Source organism: Bos indicus x Bos taurus, chromosome 8 (genome assembly GCF_003369695.1).
Source record: "Bos indicus x Bos taurus breed Angus x Brahman F1 hybrid chromosome 8, Bos_hybrid_MaternalHap_v2.0, whole genome shotgun sequence".
NCBI lineage: Eukaryota > Metazoa > Chordata > Mammalia > Artiodactyla > Bovidae > Bos > Bos indicus x Bos taurus.
This window is the reverse complement of record NC_040083.1, coordinates 22745165-22765707: the sequence shown is the minus strand read 5'-3', so window position 1 is coordinate 22765707 and position 20543 is coordinate 22745165. Positions and strand designations below refer to the sequence as shown.

General features: G+C 45.1%; 1 protein-coding gene and 1 long non-coding RNA gene across 3 annotated transcripts; one reads left to right on the top strand and one right to left on the bottom strand.

Moving 5' to 3' along the window:
- Positions 1–139: 139 nt before the first annotated feature.
- Positions 140–1141, bottom strand: LOC113897795 (interferon alpha-G). Its single transcript, XM_027550773.1, has one exon. The coding sequence runs from the start codon at positions 967–969 to the stop codon at positions 400–402; it is 570 nt and encodes a 189-aa protein (XP_027406574.1). The 5' UTR covers positions 970–1141; the 3' UTR covers positions 140–399.
- Positions 1142–1594: 453 nt separating this feature from the next.
- LOC113896983 lies at positions 1595–8580 on the top strand. 2 transcript variants are annotated; one of them, XR_003512207.1, is made up of 3 exons: positions 1595–3245; positions 4420–4506; positions 7463–8580. It is a non-coding gene; the product is annotated as an uncharacterized LOC113896983 (long non-coding RNA). The 2 variants fall into 2 exon arrangements; XR_003512206.1 differs by lacking the exon at positions 1595–3245 and having other exon boundaries at positions 3259–4506; positions 7463–7534; positions 8481–8580.
- The last annotated feature ends 11963 nt before the right edge of the window (positions 8581–20543 follow it).

Below are 20543 nucleotides of genomic sequence, written 5' to 3'. Positions count from 1 at the left end.
TCTTTTTTAAATAAACTGCAAATGAAGTTTTTATAGGAAGAATTTAATGAGTGAAGAAAAATAATAAACTGCATACAGAGTATATATATATTTTCTCTTAATGACAACATATATATACACAAATATATATGGACAAGAATAATTTAAATCTTTATAAATAAGTAAATAAATAAATGTCCAAGTAGATAAATAAATGGATACATCAGCTAGGGCATCTGTGAGGAACCAGTGCCTATAGAGTAGAACATGATATCCTTTAATATTCCTGAAATCATGTGACATATTGATTCAGTTCAGTGCAGGATGACAGCAGAAATGAGAGTCCTTGACATGGCAGCGCAGGAGGACGTGTGGTCTGTTGGTCCATGAGAATCATTTCCGTGTTGACCCAGGTGTGTGTCAGTCCTTTCTCCTGAATCTCTCCTGCAAGTTTGTTGAAGAAGAGAAGGCTCTCATGACTTCTGCTCTGACAACCTCCCAGGCACAAGGGCTGTGTCTCTTCTCTTGCAGATAGAGAGTGAGTCTGTGGAAGTATTTCCTCACAGCCAGGCTGGAGTCCTCCTTGAGCAGGGGAGCCCCTCGAAGCCCCTCCTCCTGCCTCAGACAGGCTTGCAGGTCAGTGAGCTGCTGATCCAGTGCAGCGCGGAGCTTGTCCAGGAGGCTCTCATCCCACACGGCGGCTGAGCCCTCTGCGCTGAAGAGCTGGAAGGTGTGCTGGGTCACCTCGTGGAGCACAGAGATGGCTTGAGCCTTCTGCAACTGGCTGCCGCCCAGCGCCTCCTGGGGGAATGCAAAGTCATTTCTGTCCTGCAGGCAGGAGGAAGGGGAGACCCTCCTCAGTTGTCGCAGGAGCATCAGGACCCTCCTGTTGGCCAGGCTGTGGGTGTGAGGCAGGTGGCAACCCAGAGAGCAGATGGCGTTGCAGCTGAGCAGCAGCAGGGCCAGGAGTAAGGACCAGGCTGGGGCCATCGGGGACCTTGCAGATGCTTGTGGCCTGGGGAGGTGGGTGACTCTGTGAACCTGCTCTCTTTGTTTTCTGAAGACCTTCCTTCAGGCCTGTGTCTTAAATAGGAGCCCATGGTTTCCATTTTCTGAAAGTTCCTTCTCACTTTCTACTTTTGTTTTTGCTTTTCATTTTGCACTCTCCAAATGGGTTCTGACAGCATTTCTCAACTGTTAATTTTTTTTTCATTATTGCCTCCCTTTCCCCCCATCCACAGTCTTTTGAGATATTTTTTCTGATTTGCCCACACTGTGAAGTTTTGATATCACAGATGTACTGTGGATCTATTTTATACTCCATGTATATCCTTATACATAGAGAATGGAAGTACTCCACTTTCTCTTTGTATTGAATACATGGTTAAGTATGACATAGGGGACTTCCCTGGTGATCTAGTAAGACTCCAGGCTCCCAGTGCAGGGGGCCCAGATTTGATCCCTAGTCAGGAAACTAGATCCCACATGCTGCAGCTAACACCTGGCACAGCCTAATAAATTAATATTTTTCTTTTAAAAAAAGAATGACATCGGCACTTCCCTGTTGGTCTAGTGGCTAAGAATCCACCTGCCAGTGCAAGGGACACAGGTTCGATCCATCATCCAGGAAGATTCCACATGCTGCAGGGCAACTAACCCCTAGAGCCACAACTCCTGAGTCCATAACTCCTGAGCTCTAGGGCCCATACTCTGCAAGAGGAGAAGCCACTGCAATGAGAAGCCCATCACCACGCCTAGAGAGTAGCCCTGCCTTCTGTAACTATAGAAAGCCTGAGTGTGGCAAAGAAGATCCAGCACAGCCAAAAATAAATAAACAATAATAATAAAAATAAAAAGATAGGAGTCCTGCAGCTTTATTTTGAGGCCACAGCCTCTCCCATTTCCCCTTCTGACTGCGGGGAGAGGAAAGGAAGCAATTTGCCCTGGTACTCCAAGTGAAATTGCTGAAGGAATTATTCTAATTTGTTTGTGCTCCCTGTATTAGTCAACTCTGAGCATAGAGCATGTTATGGTAAATATTGCTGCATTGCAAGTTATCATAAAATTTAGTAGCTTAAAACATTTTCTGCACACAATACAATGTCCCTGTCACTATAGCTTTGAAATAACTTACTCCAAGATCAATCACCCTAAATAATAATTGTCTCAGCTCACAGATTCTGTAAGTCAGGGATTTATTTCCACAGGGCACAGAAGGAATGGCTTGTCCCTGTTTCACGATTTTTTAGGGCCTCAGATGCACAGATCACTGGGTAACTGGGGGTGACCTGGCAGTTGGTGGGCGCTTTCACTTATAGATCTGATGCTAATAAGCCTCAGCTGGGACCTCAACTGGCCCTGGGCAGCGACGCACCTCTCCATGACCTCTCCTATGGCCTGGTTTTCCTGTGAGCATGGTGTACTCAGTGTAGTTGTACTTTTTACATGGGGAACTTGAGCTCAAAAGTGAGTGGTCCAGTGAGCAAGCTATTATGACATAATCCATTGATTCTCAGGGAGGGGAATTTTGTCCCCGAGGGGATGTTGGCGATGTCTGGAGACATTTCCAGTCACTAAAACTGGTGATGAGGGCTGACACTGGCATCTAATGGATAGAGGTGAGGGATGCTGTTCAATGCCCTACAGTCCACACAGGATAGACAGCACAGCAAACAGTGATCTGCCCTCAATGTCTGCAGTGCCGAGGTTGATAAACCCTAACCTACCATTGGAAGTCATAGAATATGTTTCCAACAAATTACTCTGTAAACAGTGCACACGCTGTATGCTTAGGCAATTCAACCTGGATGTTCTCTTCTTTCTACATGCCCTGCTAGACCGGTCCCTGCAGACCTAGACCCCACTCACAGGAACATGAGTGCCCCACCCAGTTTGGGGGGGCGTTCTACTGTTTGGGCTAAAGCAGCTACACCTACTACTTTACTAAAGAGTAATATCAGCCCTGGTGTTGGTCATTAACCTGAGGGGTTGTGAGGGATGGCTTGGCTCCTGGTTTCCTTGGTAACTGATGAGCCAACCTGAAGTCAGTTCCCGCTGGAAAGGATCATCTCAGTCCTCCCCAGGCACTGAGTAGCAAGGATGACTGGCCCATCCTGCCTGCCATTTGCTGTTCACAGTGGGGTGTTCTTTGAGGACCTTCTGCTAAGACCAGTAAGATCCCCCAGAGTGGGCAGCCCTAAGGCTTGAAGACGTGGGGGATGCCACTCAACCACTGGTGAGCCAGCCAAGACGCCAAGGAAACTCTGGTGAGTGCTGAGATGTAGGGAAATAAAAATGGGAAACAGACTGGAAGGGTGCTGGTGAGGGGTGCTAATCCCAAGGTGGCCCTCCACTAGCAAGGGGGACCCTGAGGCCACTGTCCACTGTGTTTGTCTTTCTAGATCCTTCTACTGCTGCTATCCTCTTAACCTCAGGGTCTGTTTCCAGGTAAAAAGCAGCAGCCCTGAGCTCATGGTCTATCTGACTGGACAGGGAAGGCTGGTGAATGCAGGCAAAATGCAAGGACCTGGGTTTCCTATCAGATACTTTGGGAGTTAACCTGGTTGGGTAATCAAGCAGACCCCCAACCCCAACACCGCTAAAGTTAACAGCCACAAGCTGTAGGGATATTTAACTGAGGAGAGGGTATAAATTGGGCATGGCCAGTTCCCCAGAAAGGTTTTGTCCAGGCCTCTGGTGAAGGTAGTATACTAAGGATACCTTGGAGCTTTGGGGCATTGGAAGGGGGCAGAGCAATGATTCCGTGTGATGGAACAACAGCTCTCTGCCATCTGCAATGTCTTAGAAGCAGTGGAAGCCATAACTACAGGCTTCAATGAGGCATAGAGCAATGTGAAAAACCACTGATGGGGAATCCAGAACAGCTGTGTGGGATAAATGGGATTCCCAAAGTTCCCGGGCACTTTCCAGATCCTTGGGCTGCAACAGCACAGGAATGATATCATTTCCACAAGACTCTTGGGGAAGCAGTTTTTTATTCAAGGAGCATGTGCACAAAGGAGAAGGGGCAAGAAAAAGCCAGCTCCCTGAGTAGAGGGGGGCGAGTTGCATTTCTAATAAATGGGAGGGTTTGTCTCTGGTGACTGATAATGTCCAGAAATCATCACACTTCTTGGTTCAGCAGCAGGAGGCCCATGGTGGCTATCAGGAATGGCGAGTTTTGGTGTGGGGAAAGGAGTGTGTGAGAATTCTGAAAGAAAGCACAAAAACAGGCACGGTTAAAGGTTACAGTGGATGGACCTTCTTGCCTTGCAAACTATGTATACACTTTCGTGTAGCAGAGAGAAAGTTCTTTTTTTTCTGGGAGACCACTGCCACCCAGGTACCCAGACTCAGGACCCCAGGACCCTAAAACATTGTCTTGTCTTTTTTCAAAATGGATAATCTCTTGTCTTCCTATCTCACCATGGACATTGATAGCGACAAGGAATCCCAATTTACTCACCATGGAGCAACGAGGAATCCCACTTTACTGACCATGGATTTCAGGAATGGCTGATGAGGCTGGTAAGCACTGGTGTTTCTACTTTTCCTTACAACCATGCTGCTACAGGGCTCATTGGAAGGCTTATCACATGGCACCTGCTGTGGGGACTGGGGGTGGACAGACTGTGTGGTTCTGCAGCCAGGACAGAAAACACAGGCCTGGGTGGCATTATCTGAGAATGCTCTTAAGGCTTGTCTTTTGCTTACTGATCAGGATCTCCCTGTACTGTCCTGCTGGATTTCCTCCCTGGCCTGAGGGCAGGGGATCAGCTGGAGCACCGGCGACAGGGGTGGCCTCTCTGCAAAGGGAGTCTGCTGGCTGGTGTGCAGCAGGACGCTGTGGGAAATCAGCCTGGCTAATGCAGCCACGTGGGGCCAATGAAGAGTCTTACCTTCTTCCTGTCCTGGGTGCGCAGAGCCTCGCTTACAATGACACTTCTTAGCTGCTTTCCCTTGTATTACATCTGTGGTATTTGGTTGCTGGGCTGACCCAGCAGCGTACTGACTGACCCTAAGGATGTCTAGGATGGGGCACCATTGTAAGGGTTGTGCAAGGTTATGTAGGGGCTCGGGATGCATGGTCATGCCCTCAAGATGGCTGTTCTCCTGCTCTTTCTCTGTCCCCTGCTAGAGCATTTCTGCTGCACTTACACCCCACTCACAGGAACCTGCTTGCCCCTGCCCCACCTAGTGGTTGTTCCAATGCTTAGGGAGAAGTAGCTCCACCTTCTAGTTCCTGAAAGGGAAATACCAATCCTCGTGATGGTCATGAACCTGAGGTGTTTGAGGGAGTGGAACCTGCTGTTGGTTTTCTTGGTAAATGATGAGCCAACATGAAGTCTGTTTCCCATAGAAATGCTAATCTCCACCTACCCCTGGGCACCAAGTAACAAGGATGCCTGGCCTTTCTTACCTGCTGTTTGCTGTTGACAGTTGGGTGTTCTTTGAGGACCTTTGGCTGTGCAGCATCCTCAGTCCAATAAACCACTGATGTCTCTGCCACCAACCTTGGGCTCTTTCCTCAGTTTACAGATTAGGCTACACTAAGGCTTGCAGGTATGCCAGTACAGCTCAACCACAAGTGAACCAGCCAAGAAGCCCAAGAAGTTTTGAGTGCTGAGATGTAGGGAAATAAAAATGGGAAACAGACTGGGGTCGGGGGTAGGGAAAGTGGCGGGGAATGGGCAGAGGCACTAATCTCAAGGTGGCCTTCCGCTAGCATGAGGGACCCTGCGGCTGCTGTCCACCATGAGGCATGTCTTTCTCAATCCTTTTACTGGTGATACCCTGCTAACCTCAGTTTCTTTCTAGTTTAAAAGTAGCAGCCCTGTGCTCGAGGCCAATTTGTGTTGGGATGGCTGGTGAATGCAGGCAAAATGCAAGGGCTAGGGTGTCCTGTCAGATACTTTGGGAGTAATCGATTGTACCAGCAACCTACCACCCCTAAACAGAGCCACAGGCTTTGGGGATAACTGAAGACAGGCTTGTGAATTGGGTGTGACCAGTTCCCTTCAAGGGTTTCACTGGAACCTGTTGTGAACCCAACATATTAAGAATACCATGGAGCTTCTGGGCCCAGCTCTGGAAGAGGATGGAGCAAGGACGCAGTGTGATGAAACCACAGCTCTCTGCTGTCTAGTGTCTTAGAAGCAGTGGAAACCATAACCACAGGCTTCCATCAGTCATCAAGCAATGGCAAAAATCACTTCTGGGGAATCTAGAACAGCTGTGAGCAATAAACAGGACTGCTGTTGTTCCCAAGCCCTTTCTAGATGCTTGGGCAGCAAAATCATAGAAATGATACCACTTCCAGAAGACTCTTAGGCAAGCAAAGCTTTTTATTACAACAGAGGATTTGTGCCCAAGAGAGAAGGGGCAAAAAAAAAAAAAGAAAAAAGAAAACCAAAGCAGGCTCCACGAGTAGAACAGTGAGTTGCCTGTTTAAGAAAAGAGACTGTCTCATGAGCTGATAAGGATGGTAAGCACTGGTTATTTCTACCTGACTTACAACCTTGCTGCTGGCAGGCTAATTGGAAGTCTTATGTGGCATCTGTTGTGGGGCCTGGGGGTGAACAGACTGTGTGGTACTGCAGGCCAAGGCAGGAAACATGGGCAGAGGCGACATTATCTGAGATGGTGTCAAGGTTGTCTTTTTCTTACTGGTCAGAACCTCCCTGTATTGTCCTTCTGGATTTTCTCCCTGACTGAGGGTGGGGAATCAGCTGGAGGACTGGGTGACCATGGTGGCCTCACTGCAAAATGACTGTTCTGGCTGGGTGTGCAGCAGGACTGGATGGGAAATCAGTCTGGCTAATGCAGCCACGTGGGGCCAGTGAAGACCCTTGCCTTCTTCCTGTCCTGGGCCTAGTTTACTGTGACACTTCTTAGCTGCTCTCCTTTGTATTATTTGTTGTATTTAGTTGCAGGGCACCTCTACACACTAGACTGACCCCATGGACGTCTCTGAAGAGGGACACCAGGATAATGAGTTGTGCAGGTTATGTACAGAGTAGAATGTATGGTCAGGTCGCTGAAGATGGCTCTTCTCCATCCCCTGCTAGGCCTGTCCCTGCTACAGGTATACCCCACTCAAGGACCATGCTTGCCCCTGCCCTACCTAATGGTTGTTCTCGTGCTTAGGCCAAAAGGGCTCCACTGCTAGTTCATTAAGGAGAAATATCAGCCCTGGTGATGGACATTAACCTAAGGGGTTGTGAGGGACTGGCCCCAGCTGCTGGTTTCTTTAGTAACCAATGAACCAACCTCAGGTCAGTTTTGCCTAGTGAAATACTAGTCTGTATCTGCCCCCCCAACCCTGCACCCCCAACTAGAGTAGCAAAGATGACAGATCTGTCTTGTTTGCTGTTCCCAGCTGGATGTTCTTGGAAGACCTTTGGCTTCAGACATGTAAGATCTCTAGTTCAATAAACTGCTAATGTCTCTGCCACTTACTCTGGGCCCTTTCCTCAACCTCTAGGCTGGGCAACTCTAAAACTTGCAGGCCTGCCGGGTGCAGCTCAATCACTGGTGAGCCAGCAAAGAAGCTCTGGTGAGTGCTGAGATGTAGGGAAATAAAAATGGGAAACAGACTAGGGTGGGGTTTGGGGAGAAAGGGTGGGGTTGCTAATTCCAAAGTGGCCCTCCACTAGAGATCCTATGGCCGCTGTCTACTGTGAGGCATGTCTTTCTAGATCCTTACATTGATGATATCCTGTTAACCTCAGAGTCTCTTTCCAGTTATAAAGTAGACATCCTGTGCTCCTGGTTGATCTGACTGCACGGGGATGGCTGGTGCATGCAGGCAAAACGCAATGACCTGGTTTCTTCCTTTATCAAATGCTTTAGGAGTTACTTGGTTGGGTAATTGATCATACCCACCACCCCTAAACTATTAAAAGCTACCGGTTTTAGGGATATTAGCTGAGGACAGGCTTGTGGATTGGACCTCAGACTACTGTCTGATCTTTTTTCACAACGGTTGTACTCTCGTCATCCTATCTTACCATAGACATTGATAGTGACCAGGAAATCCCAGTGTACTGGCCAAGTTCTGGTGTTCCCACTTACCTTATAGCCCTGCTGCTGCAGGCTAGTTGTGGCACCAGCTGTGGGGACTGGGGGTGCACAGACCGTGTGGTACTGTAGCCAGGACAGAAAACACAGGCCTGGGTGGCATTATCTGAGAATGCTCTTAAGGCTTATCTTTTTCTTACTGGTCAGGACCTCTCTGTATTGTCCTGCTAGATTTCCTCCTTAGCTTGAGGGCAGGGAATCAGCTGGAGGACTGGGTGACAGTGGTGGTCTCTCTGCAAAGTGAATCTGCTGGCTGGTGTGCAGCAGGACGCAGAGGGAAATCAACCTGGCTAACGCAGCCATGTGGGGCCAATGAAGACTCTTGCCTTCTTCCTGTCCTGATTGCCAAGGGCCTTGCTTACTCTTGACACTTCTCAGCTGCTGTCCTTTGTATTTAATGCATTTATGATATTTGGTTGTAGACGCTGCTACATACTCTTGAGACTGAAAAAAGCTGGCTTAAAACTCAACATTCAGAAAACTTGGATCATGGTATCTGCTCCTATCACTTCATGGCAAATAGATGGGGAAACAGTGACAAACTTTTATTTTTGGGAGCTCCAAAAATCACTGCAGATGGTGACTGCAGCCATCAAGTTAAAAGATGCTTGATCCTTGGAAGAAAAGTTATGACCAACCTAGACAGCATATTAAAAAGCAGAGACATTACTTTGTCAACAAAGATCCATCTAGTCAAGGCTATGGTTTTTCCAATAGTCATGTATGGATGTGAAAGTTGGACTATAAAGAAAGCTGAGCACCAAACAATTGATGCTTTTGAACTGTGGTGTTGGAGAAGACTCTTGAGAGTCCCTTGGACTTCAAGGAGATCCAACCAGTCCATCCTGAAGGAAATCAGTCCTGAATAGTCATTGAAAGGACTGATGCTAAAGCTGAAACTCCAATACTTTGGCCACCTGATAAGAAGAGCTGACTCACTGGAAAAGACCCTGATGCTGGGAAAGATTGAAGGTGGGAGGAAAAGGGGATGACAGAGGATGAAATGGTTGGATGGCATCACTGACTCAGTGGACATGAGTTTGAGGAAGCTCCGAGAGTTAGTGATGGACAGGGAAGCCTGGCGTGCTGCAGTCCATGGGGTCACAAAGAGTCGGACACGACTGAGCAACTGAACTGAACTGCTACATACTGAACTGACCCAGAGGATGTCTCGGAATATGGGCAGACCAGGATTGTAAGGGCTCTGCAGGTATGTAGGGAGGTGAGGTGTATGGTTAGGCCCTTCAAGATGACTTCTCTTGCTCTTCCTACATCTCCGACTAAACAGGTCCCTGCGGACTTACACTCCACTCACAGGAATGTGCTTGCCCTTACCTCACCTAGTGGCTGTTCTGATACTTAGGCCAAAAGGGCTCCCCATCTGCTAGTTCCTAAAAGGTAAATATTAGCCCTGGCGATGGCGGTAACTTGAGTTGTTTAAAGGAAGGGCCCCATGCTGCTGGTTTCCTTAGTAACTGATGAGCCAATCTGATGGAAATTCTCAGAGTAATAGTATCTTCCTCCCTCAAATAGGTGAGATTGCCTGCATTCCACTGGGTATTGCTGCAGTATTTTGCTTAAGATTCGCTTTCCATTTAGCCATTGATCATTCTGTGTTTGTGCACATACAAGAATTGGTGGTCAGTAAGAGTTGAACACGATAGAAGCAACTGAGCAAGCAGGAGGTACAATGCAACAGAAGCATTCTCACATTTAAAGAGTGAAGTGGATTCAATTTGGTGAGAAATGGCAAAGTTTCCAAGGAGCCTGTGGGATGGCAATTAGCATTGTTGGTATCCTTGGAAGATTAAATCTGTCAGTCTTTTGCTCTGTGGTTTTACAACTTATGCTCTTTGAAGTGGAGACTATGAAATCTTTTATCTTCTCAAAGTTTCAAAACCAGTGCTTTTGATGATATTCTTTCAAGGGACTTGGGTAAAGATGTGTTCACAATGCTGAACGTTTAATGTACAATCTATCTATACTGTGGCTATGAGAATGTTAAGGACACATCTAAACCTCCAGTCCTTTTTTCTTAACCTATTAGTTGAAGGAAATAGAGCTTTTCTCAAATTCTTCAGATTTTTTTTGCATAGTTAAAAATGTTACTAACACACATAAAACGTTGCTTATATGCATAAAATAGAAGAGGCCATGTTCCACCCTCACACCACCCCCCTCCCCAGAAAAAATTAGCACCAAATTTTCTTCTCTCTGACCACTCAGGGAACAGATGGGGCTGGAAGACTGCTAGTTCTGCACGCTCTCCTTTCCTGGTGGTGGTATGAAGCCCAGCAGCTACAGACCCCTAGAAACAGCTCTATAGTTAAACCAAGTCAGGGTTTCTTTTCTTTTTTTTTTTTTTGCAGTGAGAGTCCTCTCTGTGAAGAAGTGTGAGGAGGCTCAGGAGGAAGAAGTGGGAAGGGGATCTGTCCAGGGTTTGAGTTTGGATGACATGATTCTAAGGAAGTCAGGGAGGAGGGTGTCAGTTCAGGGTCAAAATGTTTGAGCTCACATGAGCTATTTTTCTGGAAGTCCTAGGAACACAGTGGAGCTTAGGTAGTCCTTGCTGCTTTCTTACGATCACTCTAAAGCTGAGAGGGTTGTGTTGTTTGCCACATTTCTTTAGAAATGTTAGGAAGATCACCTTTTGTCCCCCAATGCAAAGGGATTAAAGAGAAACCTGTTTCTGTTTTTCCCTGGAAAATGTAATAGATAGATAAGGAAGGCAGTGTATGAAAACCCACTCACTATATGAAGCTTTGCATCTGGTTTGGGAATCAGGATGTTTCTCTGTTGTACCAAAGTGGCTCAGATCCTTCAAGATGATTAGAAATGTATGGGACAAACATAATAAATCTATGATGTGAGAGAACAGTGTTTCTCAGCATTATATTCTTGGTATTAATAAAAGCAGTTTTTATAAGTCAGCTTGAGTAGAAGAGAACTGTGGACAGTGTAGTAGAGATAAGGTCTGGGGTGTAGTCATTCCTCAGGGATGGATGAAGGCTACTCCTAAGAGTTAAACGGGAGTAGTGTGGAGATTTTTCTTTTGACCCTGCTCTTCTGAAAGACAGAAGTCGGATGGTGAAACAGTAAGATTGCTGCTGTCGTTTAGTCACTAAGTCATGTCCAACTCTTTTGTGACCCTGGGGACTACAGCTTGCCAGGCTCCTCTGTCTATGGGGTTTCCTAGGCAAAGAATACTGGAGTGGGTTACCATTTCTTTCTCCAGGGGTCTTTCCAACCCAGGAATCGAACCTGCATCTCTTATTTCACAGGCAGATTCTTTCTCGCTGAGCCACCAGGGAAGCCCTAGTAAAGGATACTAGAGGAAAACTAATCACTTTTGGCAGGGATGGTGCATAGGAGTAGCAGGGTGTGCGTTTTTCTTGTGCCTGATACCACCACCTTCTGCAGTCATCTGCACATCTCTCCAAACAGAATGGTTTTGGTCTAGCAACATCTGTGAAGTATTAACTACCCCAGGGAAGTGAGATTATGGACAGAAGAATGGTCAGTTTTACTGACTTTTAAAAAGAAAACATCCAGCTGGTGACTTGTTTGTAGTTCAAGACTGGTTAGTGCAGTAATGCCCTGGAGAAGGAAATAGCAAGCCACTCCAGTATCCTTGCCTGGGAAATCCCATGGACAGAGAAGCATGCTGGGCTACAGTCCATGGGGGTCACAAAAGAGTCAGACATGACTTAGCGACTAAACAACAGTAAGATGATTCTAGCTCTGTCACTGTCCTGAACAAGTCCCCTTGCTGCTAACACCTCTGCACAGGACCAAGGCATCAGCAGACTTATGTCATTCTCAAAAGTTACAATCCTGATTGCTGCTTAGGTCTTGATAGGGATTCTCTATGGTGTCCCAGTAGATACTCCAAACAGGCAGGTTGTCTACTGGGAGCTTTGACCAGATGCAAGTGCCCAGGAGGATATGTAAAAACACATTTCTGGAACTCAGTTTGGGGGCCAAGAGGAGACACTTCTCAGCTCAGTTTACACATAAAGAAGCTGTTGCACATGGCTGGTAAGAGATTGTACTACGAGGTAAGTGGTGAGGGTGAATGAGAAGTGCAGATACTAATACCGGAGAAGTAAACTAAGTGGACAATTTAAGTGGAATCCATAACCCTTTCCCCTTACAGGTAAAGTAGGAAAAGTTGAGGGCACAGGTTATTTCACTAATGGAAAGTCAGCTTGGAAGGTCAGAAAACCCTTTTTTCCCATTCTCCGAGTGTAAGTGATACCTTTGAGCATACATGGAAGGTTTGTGAACAGTGTTATCAGGAGAAGGATGGAGAGCTCAATAACCAAACACTCTGCTTAGTATGAAGAAATGTGTTTTATTGATCACTAATCCCTGACTGGAATGTGTTGGCTTCTAAGTGATAAACAGTCCTTCTCAATAAAAGTTCAGTCAGTAGAAATTAGACCTGTCCCTCACTCACACACATAGAGTCTGCTGATAGGCTGTTGGGTGAAATGAGGCAAAGAATGAGAAACTACCACTATAGTCAGAGCCTTCTGGAAGACGGACTAGTAAAGAGCTAGAAATACTACGTGAACTTAAAACTGAGAAGGGCCTGTATATACAGTGAAACAACTGAGCTCAGGTAACAGACTTTAACTGCCACCAGCAGCTTTATATTCATCTTGTTCTAATACTGTATTAAATAGAACAGGAGGACAAGCTTATATCTCGCAAAGATCTATGAGCTAAGTGCATTCTTGACAGCCTTCAGGAGGCATAATTAAGAGGTCACTTGAGGGAGAGAATGCTCAGTACTAGAACATTTTGCTCTGAGACAATGTTTTGGAGACAAATGAAATGGATAGTTCCCTGCGTGTATGCTAAGTCACTTCAGTCATTCAGTCATGTCCGACTCTGTGACCCCATGGACTGCAGCATGCCAGGCTTCCCTGTCCATCACCAATTCCTGGAGCCTACTCAAACTCATGTCCATTGAGTCAGTGATGCCATGCCAACCATCCTCTGTCGTCCCCCTTTTCCTCCCACCTTCAATCTTTCCCTGCACCAGGGTCTTTTCCAATGAGTCAGTTCTTTGCATCAGGTGGCCAAAGTATTGGAGTTTCAGCTTCAGAATCAGTCCCTCCAATGAATATTCAGAACTGACTTCCTTTAGGATGGACTGGTTGGATCTCCTTGCAGTCCAAGGGACTCTCAAGAGTCTTGTCCAACACCGCAGTTCAAAAGCATCAATTCTTTGGTGCTCAGCTTTCTTTATAGTCCAATTCTCACATTCATAAATAACTACTGGAAAAACCACAGCTTTGACCATACGGACCTTTGTTGGCAAAGTAATGCCTCTGCTTTTTAATATGCTGTCTAGGTTGGTCATAGCTTTTCTTCCAAGGAGCAAGTGTCTTTTAATTTCATGGCTGCAGTCACCATCTGCAGTGATTTTGGAGCCCCCCAAAATAAAGTCTGTCACTGTTTCCGCATCTCTTTGCCATGAAGTGATGGAACCAGATGCCATGATCTTAGTTTCTGAATGTTGACTTTTAAGCCAACTTTTTCACTCCCCTCTTTCATCAAGAGGCTCTTTGGTTCCTTTTCACTTTCTGCCATAAGGGTGGTGTCATCTGCATATCTGAGGTTATTGATATTTCTCCTGGCAATCTTGATTCCAGCTTGTGCTTCATCCAGCCCAGCATTTCACATGATGTACTCTGCATAGTTTAAATAAGCAGAGTGACAATACACAGGCTTGACGTACTGCTTTCCCAATTTGGAACCAGTCTGTTGTTCCATGTCCAACTCTTTGGGACCCTATGGACTGTAGCCCGCCAGACTCCTCTGTCCATGGGATTCCCTAGGCAAGAGTTTTGGAGTGGACTGGCACACCCTCCTCCAGGGAATCTTCCTGACCCAGGAAGATCAAACACTCCTCTCCTGCATTGACAGGTGAGTTCTTTACCACTAGTGCCACCTGGGAAGTGGGTAGTTCCCTAGCCAAAAAATAGGCTTTCTTGGAGCCCAGCTGCTGCTGCTAAGTCGCTTCAGTCGTGTCCAACTCCGTGCGACCCCGTGGACAGCAGCCCACCAGGCTCCGCAGTCCCTGGGATTCTCCAGGCAAGAATACTGGAGTGGGTTGCCATTTCCTTCTCCAATGCATGAAAGTGAAAAGTGAAAGTGAAGTCGCTCAGTCGTGTCCGACTCTTAGCGACCCCGTGGACTCCAGCCTACCAGGCTCCTCCATCCATGGGATTCTCCAGGCAAGAGTACTGGAGTGGGGTGCCACTGCCTTCTCCCTTGGAGCCCAGGGATGGTACTAAAAATAATTTGGATCAGTTGGTCCAGAAGCCACTCTCTATCACACATGAGTTCTTATGTACATGTTGCTGTCTGGGCTGGATGAAAGCTTTGTGGCTAGAGCAGTGACCTGATCCTAGCATCTGCATGGGCAAAGCAATATAAAAAGCCCTTATGATAGTATAAGTTTACCAAGTTTACTTATACCTGGATATTTGCACATTAAATCCTTTCTGCAATTAAAAGATTTACTCTTAATGTGATACTTTATAAGCTGAAGCTTCATTTTTAAAAAAAAAAAAGCCACATAGTAATGGGTGTGAATACTCAAAATCCAGATGATATGTTTCAGAATTGTATCAAACTCAAGTTATATGAATTTATCAATAAGATAAAAGCCAAGGCAATTTAAATCTGTATTTTTGTGCTACAGCCAAGAAGGTGGAGTAGACAGACCTTGTCTTACGAGCATGCCAAAATCAGCTACCTGCAGAACAACCTGGTCAATGAAAAAGACCAGAACCAACCAGAAGAGATCTTCTACAACTAAAGACATAAAAAAGAAACTACAGTGTGACTGGGAAGGAGGGGCAGACTCGGATATAGTCATGTTCCATACCGCCCCTCCTGGGATGGGAGACCCACAAACTGGTACAGTTCTATTGCACAGGTTCTCTCATAGGAGTAAGTTTTGAGCCCTACGTTGGGCTCCTCAGCCTGAGGGTCCTGCACCAAGAAGTTGAGTCCCCAGAGCATTTGGCTTTGAAGGTCAGTGGGGCTTATTTCTCCCAGTCCTTTGGGACTCACAAAATTGACTCCCCTTTTAAAGGGCACACAATCTCTCTGCAATGAGACCCAGGGTAAATGCAGAAAATTGACAGGACCTTGGGCCAGACCTACCTGTTGGTCTTAGGGAGTCTCTCAGAGAGGTAGCGGAGTGGGTGGCTGCAGCTGACCCTGGGGACACAGGCATCAGCAGCAGCCATACTTGGGAGTTCCTTCTACCACATGGACACTGGATGGGCAGGCACTGTTGTGGGATCCTCTCTCTAGCTCATCAGTGCCAAGACCTGGCCCCACCCAACAGCTGTTAGGGGCCAGTGCTGGGATACCTCAGGCCATACAACTTACTAGGTAGGATTACAGTGGACAGGTTGTATAAGGGGAGGTGGGGGAGAGGGGTACCAGACCTCAGACTCAAAACCACAATCTTGCAGCCAGTGGACCCAGCCTACCCACAGCTAGCCACACCATGCCCTGGGACAAGCTGGGCCCTGGCCCTGCCCACCAGCATGTCAAAACAAGCTTAGGGACACCGCATACCCAACTGTGTCAGGAACCACACCCCCATCCCCCATGACACCAGCTCTGGGATCTCTGGGCCCTGCAGCCTGACTCCAGGATCTGGCTTTGCCTGCCAGTAGTCTGGAACTAATTTGAGGACCTACCCTGAGACCTGGCATGAAGCCCATCACCAGTGGGCAGGCAACAGCCCCAGTCTTCTGGACCTTGGCTCCGCTTACCAGTGAGCCAGCACTAGCCCTGCAGCCCCTGGGGTCCTGAAAAGAGACAAGGCCCCATCAACTAGCAGCTGGCAGCCTGTGAACCAGGCAAGGCATGGCAACCAACCATAATAGGAGCTAACTAAGCTTACCAGACTCCCCACATAGCCCGCCTGCCAGAATCAAGGACCCACACCACCCTTGTGGGGGGTGGAGGGGAATGCCTAGAGCATATAGCATAGGAAATGAGAGGGGACTGCACTGCTAGAATGCATAAGATGTCTCCTAGAGAAGGCCACTTCTGCAAGGAACAGACAAAATGAGAAATATGTTCCAGACGAAGGAAGAATGAAGTAGATATACAGCTTAACCAAGGAGAGTTCAGGGTAATGATGGTAAAGATGATCAAAGAATTTGGGAGAAGAATGAATGCACAGAGAAGTTAGAAATTTTTTAACAGTAAGAATAAATATAAAGAACATAATAACTGAAATGGAAAATATACATGAAGGAATCAAAAACAGACCAAGTGACACAGAGAAATGAACCAGTGAGCTGGAGACCTCTAGGACTACAATAAGCACACTAATTATTTGCATCATAGGGGTCCCAGAATGAGGAGAGGGGAACAAGGAGCTGAGAACATATTTGAAGACATCCTAATTGAAAACTTCCCTAACCTGGGGATGGAAACAGTCATGTAAGTTCAGGAAGCAGAGTCCCAGAGAGGATTAACACCAAGACATTGTAATTTAAATGAGAAAAATTAAAGAGAATATTAACAGCAGTAAGAGAAAAACAATAAACATACAAGGGAATCCCCTAAGACTGTCAGGTAATTTTTCAGCAGAAATTCTGCAGGCCAGAAGGGAGTGGCACAATATATTTAAAGTGATGAAAGGGAACAAGCTCCAACCAAGAATACACAGCAAGGCTCTCCTTCAGATTTGGTGAAGCATCATGGATGAGCAAAAGCTGAAAGAATACAGCACCACCAAACCAGCTTTACGAACAATAAAGAAACTTTTCTATGCCAAAAAACACACAATAAATGCCACAACTAGAAACAAAATTATGCAATGAAAAAGCTCACTAGTAAAGGCAAGCATGCAGTAAATGTAGAAAATCATCCAAGCACAAAGCTAGTAGGAATGTTAAAAGACAAAGGTAGTCAAATCATCTGTATCTACAAATAAGCAGTTAAGGGATACACAAAATAACTATATAAAACATACCAAAAACAGTAACTGAGAGGAGGAAAGTACAATGCATTTGAAATAGAGACCAGCAACTCAAAATAATCATGTATGTATATAATATATAGATTGCTATATAAAAGAGTCATGTCGGACTCTTTGGGATCCCATGAACTGTAGCCCACCAGGCTCCTCTGTCCATGGGATTCTCCAGGCAAGAATACTGGAGGGGGTTGCCATTTCCTCCTCCAGGGGGTCTTTCTGACCCAGGGATCAAACCTGGGTCTCTTGTGTCTCTGGCCTTGGCAGGCAGGCTTTTTACTGCTGAGTCACCTGGGGGCTGCTATAATATATAAATTGCTATATACAAACCTCATGGGAACCACAAAATTAAACATCCATAATGCACACACAAAACGGAAAACCAAACAACATTTAAGATCATCAAATCATGAAAACAAAAGGGAAAAAAAGACATACAAAACTCCCCAACAATTAACAAAATGGCAATAAGGATATCATGTTGATAATAATCTTAAATGCAAATGGACTAAATGCTCCAATCAAAAGACATACAGTGGCTGAATGGACACAATAAGACCTGTACATATATGCTGCCTATAAGAGACTTCATTCAGATCTACAGACACACAGTCAAAGTGGGGGGATGGATAAAGTTATTCCATGCAAGTGGAAGTCAGAAGAAAGCTAGAGTAGCAATACTTATTAGACAAAATGAGACTAGAGGTCAACTGCAAAAAAGCACAAACACACAAACAAAGCTTGTGGAAGCTAAACAAGACACTCTAAACAACCAGTGGATCATTGAAGAAATCAAAGAGGAAATTAAAAAAATATATATTTAAAGGTAAATGAAAATGAAAACATGATACTCCAAAACCTATGAGATGAAGTAAAAGCAGTTTTAACAGGGAAATTTACAGCAATACAAACTTACCTCAGGAAACAGAAAAATCTTAACAACCTAACTTTACACCTAACGGAATTAGAGGAAGAACAAAAACCCAATGTTAGTAGAAGCAAAAGATCAGAGTAGAAATAAAGACTAAAAAACAAAGGAAAGACCAATGAAACTGAGTTGGTTCTTTGAATAAACAAGACTGAAAAACTTTAGCCAGCCTCATTAAGAAAAAGGGGGGGGTGGCGCGGCGGTTAAATCAATAAACTGAGAAATGAAAAACGAAGATGTTACAACCCAGACCACAGAAATACAAAGGATCTTAAGAGACAGCTACAAACTATATGCCAGTAAAATGGACAACCTAGAAGAAATGCTAGAAGAAATGGACAAATTCTTATAAGAGTACCATATCCCAAGACCAAATCAGGGAGAAAGAGAAAATATGAACGGACCAATTACCAGTAGTGAAATTAAGCTAATAATTTTAAAAATTCACAACAAACAAAAAAGTCCAGGACCAGGTGGCTTCACAGGTGAACTCTACCAAACATCTGAAGAGTTAACACCTATCCTCAAACTATTCTCAAAAATTTCAGAGGAACATTTCCATATTCATTCTATGGAGCCAGCATTACCCTGATACCAAAACCAAAGAAAGACACCACAGAAAAATAAAATTACAGGCCAGTATTACTGATGAACATAGTTGCAAAAATATTCAAAAAATACTAGCAAACTGAATCCAATACAGTAAAAGGATCATTCACCATGATCAAGTAGGATTTTATCTCAGAGATGCAAGGACTTTCCGATACCCACAAATCAATGTGATATACCACATTAAAAAAACTGAAGAATTAAAACCATATGATCATCTTAGTAGAGATAGTAAAATCTTTTGACAAAATTCACATCCATTTATGAAAAAAACAAAACAAAACAAAAAAACTCTCCAGAAAATGCACAGAGGGAACATAAGATAATACAAGCCATATATGCCAAACTGACGTCTAACATCATACTCAATGGTGAGAAGCTAAAAGAATTTCCTCTAAGATCAGAAGAAACAAAACAAGGATGCCCACTCTTACTGTTTTTATTTAACAGTCTTGGAAGTCCTAGCCACAGCAAAAGAAAAAGAAATAAAAGGAACCTGAATTGGAAAAGAATTGAAATTGTCACTGTTGGCAGATGACACAATACTATTCATAGATCCTAAAGATGCCACCGAAAACTATTAGAGCTAATCAATGAATTTGGTAAAGCTGCAGGATACAAAATTAATACACAGAAACCTCTTGCATTTCTGTATACTAACAATGAACTATAAGAACAACAAACTTAGGGAACAATCCCATTTACCATATCAAAACAAATAAAATACCTAGGAATAAACTTATCTATGCAGAGTACATCATGAGAAATGCTGGGCTGGAAGAAGCACAAACTGAAATCAAGATTGCCGGGAGAAATATCAATAACCTCAGATATGCAGATGACACCACTCTTATGGCAGAAAGTGAAGAGGAACTAAAAAGCCTCTTGATGAAGGTGAAAGAGGAGAGTGAAAAAGTTGGCTTAAAACTCAACATTCAGAAAACGAAGATCATGGCATCTGGTCCCATCACTTCATGGGAAATAGATGGGGAAACAGTGGAAACAGTGTCAGACTTTTTTTGGGGGGGCTCCAAAATCAGTGCAGATGGTGACAGCAGCCATGAAATTAAAAGACACTTGTTCCTTGGAAGAAAAGTTATGACAAACCTAGACAGCATATTGAAAAGCAGAGACATTGCTTTGCCAACAAAGGTCCATCTAGTCAAGGCTATGGTTTTTCCTGTGGTCATGTATGAATGTGAGAGTTGGACTGTGAAGAAAGCTGAGTGCCAAAGAATTGATGCTTTTGAGCTGTGGTGTTGGAGAAGACTCTTGAGAGTCCCTTGAACTGCAAGGAGATCCAACCAGTCCATTCTGAAGGAGATGAGCCCTGGGATTTCTTTGGAGGGAATGATGCTAAAGCTGAAACTCCAGTAGTTTGGCCACCTCATGCGAAGAGTTGACTCACTGGAAAAGACTCTGATACTGGGAGGGATTGGGGGCAGGAGGAGAAGGGGAGGACAGAGGATGAGATGGCTGGATGGAATCACTGACTCGATGGACCTGAGACTGAGTGAACTCCGGGAGTTGGTGATAGACAGGGAGGCCTGGCGTGCTGCGATTCATGGAGTCGCAAAGAGTCGGACACAACTGAGCAACTGGACTGAACTGAAACCTATCTAAGGAGGTAAAAGATCTGTACTCAGAAACTTATTAATAAGACACTGGTGAAAGAAACTGAAGACCCACAGATGGAAAGATGGTACCGTGTTCTTAGACTGGATGATTTAATACTGTTGGAATGACCAAACTATCCAAGGGAATCTACAATTCAGTGTGATCGCTATCAAAATACCAAGGGCATTTTTCAGACCTACAACAAATAATTTTAAAACTTGTATGAAAACAAAAGACCCCAAACAGCCAAAACAATCTTGAGAAAGAAGAATGGAGTTAGAGGAATTATGTTCCCTGACTTCACAG

Bases quoted from the DNA above. Each gene is read 5' to 3' on its own strand.
- LOC113897795 (XM_027550773.1), bottom strand. From the start codon at position 969: ATGGCCCCAGCCTGGTCCTTACTCCTGGCCCTGCTGCTGCTCAGCTGC.